The sequence below is a fragment of the Penaeus chinensis genome, chromosome 31 (genome assembly GCF_019202785.1).
Source record: "Penaeus chinensis breed Huanghai No. 1 chromosome 31, ASM1920278v2, whole genome shotgun sequence".
In the NCBI taxonomy this organism is placed as follows: domain Eukaryota; kingdom Metazoa; phylum Arthropoda; class Malacostraca; order Decapoda; family Penaeidae; genus Penaeus; species Penaeus chinensis.
In genome coordinates, this window is record NC_061849.1 from 8424236 (window position 1) to 8431735 (window position 7500).

The 7500-nt window shown below is 32.7% G+C and overlaps 1 protein-coding gene across 8 annotated transcripts in view; it reads right to left on the minus strand.

The window, feature by feature from the left end:
* The window catches only part of LOC125041650, a 67049-nt gene that overhangs the window by 8082 nt on the left and 51467 nt on the right, over positions 1–7500 (minus strand). For all 8 annotated transcript variants that reach the window (XM_047636782.1, XM_047636788.1, XM_047636783.1 and 5 more), the window contains one exon: positions 2569–2719. In XM_047636782.1, coding sequence (XP_047492738.1) covers positions 2569–2719 — 151 coding nt within the window. The remainder of the gene's footprint in view (positions 1–2568; positions 2720–7500) is intronic.

Here is a 7500-nt window from a genome sequence, read left to right on the forward strand (position 1 = left end):
GAGAGAGAGAGAGAGAGGAAGAGAGAGAGAGAGAGGAAAAGAGAGAGAGAGAGAGAGGGTAAAAGAGAGAGAAGAGAGAGAAGAGAGAGAGAGAGAGAGAGAGAGGATAAGAGAGAGAGAGAGAGAGGAAGAGAGAGAGAGAGATGAAGAGAGAGAGAGAGAGAGAGAGAGAGAGAGAGAGAGAGATGGAGAGAGAGAGAGAGAGAGAGAGATGAAGAGAGAGAGAGAGATGAAGAGAGAGAGAGATGAAGAGGAGAGAGAGAGAGAGAGAGAGAGAGAGAGAGAGGGGGAACCGAGAGAGAGAGAGGGGGGAACCGAGAGAGAGAGGTGGGAACAGAGAGAGAGAGGTGGGAACAGAGAGAGAGAGGTGGGAACAGAGAGAGAGAGGGGGGAACAGAGAGAGAGAGGGGGGAACAGAGAGAGAGAGGTGGGAACAGAGAGAGAGAGGTGGGAACAGAGAGAGAGAGGTGGGAACAGAGAGAGAGAGGTGGGAACAGAGAGAGAGGTGGGAACAGAGAGAGAGGTGGGAACAGAGAGAGAGAGGTGGGAACAGAGAGAGAGGTGGGAACAGAGAGAGAGAGGTGGGAACAGAGAGAGAGAGGTGGGAACAGAGAGAGAGAGGTGGGAACAGAGAGAGAGAGGTGGGAACAGAGAGAGAGAGGTGGGAACAGAGAGAGAGAGGTGGGAACAGAGAGAGAGAGGTGGGAACAGAGAGAGAGAGAGGTGGGAACAGAGAGAGAGAGAGGTGGGAACAGAGAGAGAGAGGTGGGAACAGAGAGAGAGAGGTGGGAACAGAGAGAGAGAGGTGGGAACAGAGAGAGAGGGGGAACAGAGAGAGAGAGGTGGGAACAGAGAGAGAGAGGTGGGAACAGAGAGAGAGAGAGGTGGGAACAGAGAGAGAGAGAGGTGGGAACAGAGAGAGAGAGGTGGGAACAGAGAGAGAGAGGTGGGAACAGAGAGAGAGAGGTGGGAACAGAGAGAGAGAGGTGGGAACAGAGAGAGAGAGAGGTGGGAACAGAGAGAGAGAGGTGGGAACAGAGAGAGAGAGGTGGGAACAGAGAGAGAGGTGGGAACAGAGAGAGAGAGGGGGGGAACAGAGAGAGAGAGAGAGGGGGGAACAGAGAGAGAGAGAGAGAGAAAGTAACTGGTATATGACATGGGTTACTTATTGGCAGATGTCATCAAACAACTTCTAGATAAGGTTCATCATTTAATAAAAAAGAGTGTGTTTTGGCTAATAGTGTTCTTCAAATCTGAACATAATCTCAGAGCTATACTATAAATCAAACAATCAATTTCTGTCCCCTGTTGCAATACTTAATTCTTATTCCCACGATATCCATGCAAAAACATACACTGAAATTATATAAAGGAGGAAATTCTGAAGTACTCGATTTCAGTTACAGACCTTTCTCGCAAATAAAGTATTGCCATGATAAACGAATGCTCACAAAGCACCTTCGTTTCCTTGGACCCACCGCGAAAAGAAAAGCATCGGCGCCGCTCAAAACACCTCAGAGCCGCTGAGACGTCTGAAGGGGCCGAGGCGTTCCCCTTCAAACTTTTCCTAAGCGACTCTTCCAAAGGAGAGAGCGAACCTGATTAGCCTCTCCCAGACTTTTCCAAGGAACCGACACGCCCCTAGAGGCCTACGCTTTTCGACGAGTGTTTCTACGATCGCCACAACCATTCAGTCCGTTCTTAGTCCAAACGTTCGCCCCTGTCCGCAGCCGGTTTCACGGAGCCCGAGATTGCACCGGAGGGATGAACGCTTTCTTGGAAATCAATGGATAAAACTAATAAAGTGTGCACTCTACCCGCATCCGTCCACACGTTCGCACAAACACGCACATACATTCACACACGTCCACATACGTTCATCCCCCCTACACACACAAATACACACACACACGCACGCACACGATCACGGGACACGGACACGCACACATGATCTCTCGCACGAACCCCCTCTTCAGACGGCGCACGTGCGTTCGCCAAAGCTTTCTTTCGCGTTCGATAAAGTAAGACTGAAACACACAACCGGCAGCCCTGTCACGGACCGTTTACACAGCGCTTCTAATGACAAACGGATATGCCTTGCCTTGAGAAATCTCGAACCTAATGCCCTAAGTGTCGGGATGCCATGGCAAGAGGCAATGGTACTCTAATGATAAACCGAAGTCTGGAAATGCACGCCAGGGAGCGCCGCCGCCACGCAACGCAGGGACGCGACGCAGGCCGGAGCAGCCGGCGCCACTGCTCTGCTCGACGCCGGCTGCACGCACCTCGGTCGACCTCGCATTTCAATTCTCTCGCACACTTTTCGCATGCACCATTTCAATTTTGTGCCAATGCTTCTGAACTAAAAGCCGAGTACAAAACGATTAACTTCAACGGATGTATTGTTTATCACATGACAGATGACGTTTCCAAACGGAGTTATGTCAAACATTTGACGTATCAATTCTCGCCACGGAAATACTTTAAATGCAATAAATAGGCCTATGTACATTAAACGAAATCAAACTGATTCGGATCTGCGGAGGGAAGTCGTAAGCGCCCACTCACCCTGGCTGCGCTGTAGACGCCTCCGACCCGTTCCTCGAAGGACTTGAACGTCGGGGTCTCCTTCAGCTGGCCGAACTTGGCGCCGATGCCCCCGAACAGCGAGGACGTCTTCTCTCCCACGGCACTCATGGCGCCGGCTGTCTTCTGGTACCTGTCAACACAAAGGCGGTTAGTATGACGCCCATACACAGAGCCCTTACTGCGGTACTGGTGTTTAGTCACCAGTGCCCGGCCTACACAACCCCCACCCCCCAGGCCATTTACTGATCTGTGCGTGCAAAACTAGTAACAAATATCTTGGCCAAAAGTAACCTCAACTTTATCAAGGTGAATAAAATAAAGGATTTTCTGTTAAAGCACAGCAGTAGCTTCAGGGGATTTATAACAAATTATTTCACACTGCACAAATAATAAACATCATATTATTGAATAATAAATGGACCAATATAAAAAAAAGCAACATGGTCATGTCACAAGGATCGTAAATATCTACCAAGCACTCGCGCACGAGGAAAGAGATATAAACAAGATCCATGCATACATACATACACGACTACCAGTCTTTTTCTACAGATACGCATGCGTACATGCGTACGTATGTGTGTGTGTGTGTGTGTGTGTGTGTGTGTGTGTGTGTGTGTGTGTGTGTGTGTGTGTGTGTGTGTGTGTGTGTGTGTGTGTGTGTGTGTGTGTGCGTGTGGTGTGGTGTGCGTGTGTGCGTGTGTGTGTGTGTGTGTGTGTGTGTGTGTGTGTGTGTGTGTGTGTGTGTGTGTGTGTGTGTGTGTGTGTGTGCGCGCGTGTGCGTGTGTGTGTGCGTGTGTGTGTGCGCGTGCGCGAGTGCGTGTGATATATACATATATATGCATATATATATATAATGTATATATAATACATATACATATATAAATAAAAATAAATACATATATAAATACATATATATAAATACATATATAACTATATATCAATAAATTCATAAATATATATATATATCAATATATATATATATATCAATAAACATATATATCAATATATATATATCAATATATATATATATATCAATAAATATATATATCAATAAATATATATACATCAATAAATATATATATATATATATCAATAAATATATAATTAAATATACATTTAAATATATAAATAAATATAAATATATATATTATCAATATATATATTATAAATATATATATATATCATATATATATAAATAATATAAATATATATGTATAATATAAATATATATATACTATATACATATAAATGTATATCAATATATATATTATAAATAAATATATATTATATTATAAAAAAATATAAAAAATTATAAATAAATATTATAAAATTAAATGTATATATATAAATAAAATTATTAAAATTTTTAAAAATGTTTTAAATAACATTTTTTATATATTATAAATACATTAAAAATATAAAAAATATATAATTTTATATTTTAAAAAATTAAAAATATATATATATAAACACATATATATTTAAAACACATTTTATATATATATAAATATAATTATTAAAATATATTATTATATATATTGTAAATGATAAAAAATTATAAAAATTTTAAAATTTTTTTATATATATATATATAAAATATTATATAAAAATATAAGTATATTTTTTAAAAATATATATTAAATATATAAATTAAAATGAATACAAATATATATAATTTTTATTTATAAAAATGTATTTAAAATATTCATAAAAAAATTATATTAAATATTTATACATTATATATAAAATATATTGTGTATGTTTTTGTTGTTGTGTGTGTGTGTTTTGTGTGTGTGTGTGTGTGTGTTTTTGTGTGTGTGTGTGGGGGTGTTGTGTTTGTGTGTGTGTTTGGTGTGCCTGTGTGTGTGTGTGCCTGTGTGGTGGGCCTGTGTGTGTGCGTGGTGCGCGTGTGTTGTTTTATATTAAGTATATAAGTTTATTAAAAATATTATATAAATATTTATTTAAAATTATATTTAAATATATATTTTAAATTATATATATAAATATATATAATATATATACTATAATTATATAAAAATATATACAAGCATATAAATTATATATAAAAAAATATATAAAATATATTATATATTATATATATATAAAAATTATATTATAAAATTATAAAAAAAATATAATATATATATATATAGATATATATTTAATATATAAATTATAGATATTTAAAATTTTAAATAAAATAATTTTTTTTTTATTAATTATTATAAAATATATAATATATATATTATATATAAAAATATATATATATAAAAATATATATATATAAATTATACATATATAAATTTTTATAATTATATATAAATATATGTTATAAATATATTATAAATATATATTATAAATATATATATTAAAATAAATATTATAATATTGTAAATATATATATATATTATAAATTATATATATATTATAAATATATGTTATATTATAAATATATATATATTTTAAATATTGTATATTATAAATATATATTATTTTTATTTTAAATATATGGTTTTTTTTAAATTATATTTTTAAAAATATATACATATATTATAAATATCTTTTATAATATTAAAATCTATATATACATTAAAATTTATTATAAATATATATATATATATTATATATCATATACAATAAGTACGTATATTCCATAAAATACTAATATATTTCATATATATAAATAAATATTTTTTATCTATAAAAAAAAATAATTTTTTAATACATATATAAATTATATAAAAACATATACATATATACATATATATCTAAGTATATAAAATTTTTTACATATATATAAATATTAAATATTTATACATATATAAAAATTATAAATACATATATATTAAATATGTCTGTACATAATATATATATAAATATATGTTTTACATATATATCATATATATACATATAGGGTAAACATATATATACATATTTATTTATATGTATATATATATACACAATAAATATTTATTTTATAAATATACTACTATGATTATTAATAAATAAATATGTATATATTGTATATGTTATAAAAAATATTATACATAATATACTAAATCATTATTAAATAAATAAATATATACTATATCTATAAATAAATTATAATACTTATATATAATATGTTTAAAAATATATATAGATAATTAATTTTTGTTTATTAGAATAAATATTTGTTATAATACAAAAAACAAAAACACTCAAACCACACAAAACCCCACACACACACACACACACCAAAACCACACCACACACCCCAAAAATAATATTTAAAAAACACCACATATTATATCTGTATGTAGTGTAATTTCACACACACACACACACACACCACACACACACACACCAACACACACAACAACACACACACACATGTATTAGGTTATATTACACTAAATAAATAAATAATAAATATATATTATATAATATACTATATATGTCTCTCTTTATAATGTAAAATGTATTGATATGTATTACACATATATGTATATAAATTTTACATATATACATGTATGTGTATACTTCATGTATAAACATATTTTCCCACATACATATGTATATACCTATTTACATAATTTGAAAATTACATATATACAACATACATAAGTATTACCTATTTACACTTACATTATGTATATACCTTTACACATACATAGGGGAAAATACCTATTTAAAATTCCCTATGTATATACAGTATACAATACTTTGTTATACATTTTACAAAAACATATGTATATACATATTTTAAAATATATATATATGTATATACATATTTACTTCACAATTGTATTTTACATTTTCACATAAAAATTTTGTATTACATTATAACATACAAAATGTATATACTACATATCCATAATATGTATATACATTTTACACTACACGTGTTGTATAGATATATAAATCATATAAAATATTTTAAATATCAAGATAACATATGAAAGAGAATGTGTTTTGGTGTGCGTGTGCATGTGCGTGTGCGTGTGCGTGTGCGTGTGCGTGTGCGTGTGCGTGCGTGCGTGTGTGTGTGTGTGTGTGTGGTGTTGGTGTGGTGTGTGTGTGCGTGTGTGTGTTGGTGTTTTTGTGTGAGTGTTGTTGTGTGGTGTGGTGGTGTGTGTGGTGTGTGTGGTTGTGATGAGTGTGTGAGGTGTGTTGTGTGTGATGTGTGTGTGTGATGTGTGTGTGTGTGTGTGTGTGGTGTGTGTGTGTGTGTTGTGTGTGTGTGGTGTGTGTGTGTGTGGTGTGTGTGTGTGGTGTTGTGTGTGTGTGTGTGGTGTGTGTGTGTTGTGTGTGTTGTTGTGTGTGTGGTGTGTGTGTGTGTGTGTGTGTGTGGTGGTTGTGGGCGCTTTTGTATGAGTGAGTGAGTGATTTTAAAGTTTGCGCGGACTTGTTACGTGCGGCCTTTTTACGTAATCTTATTAAAAAATAATAATATGATTTTCATTTAAACAAAAACAAACAATCAAAAAAAACAAAACCCCAACACACACACCCCCAACACACCACACACACCCACACAAAAAAACACACACACCCCCACAACACGTCCAAAAATATCTGTATCTTCATGTAATATATGTAATATATACTTATTTATATGCATTGTATGTATTTTTCATACAAACTTATATATGCTTTATATATGTGTCTGTTTGTATGTATATATATACAAATTATATAAGTACATTATAACATATGACATAAAATTATAAACATACAATTGTAATTCATATGTATTATATGTATATGTATGTATTTGTTTAGTATGTATGTGTGGTGTATGTATTGTAGGGTTTGGATGTTATATTGCTGTAGGGAAATATGTTTACACATACTTTTTGTGTGAAAATATGTTTGAATATATACACTGTATATTTACACATGTGATTATATATATATATTTCC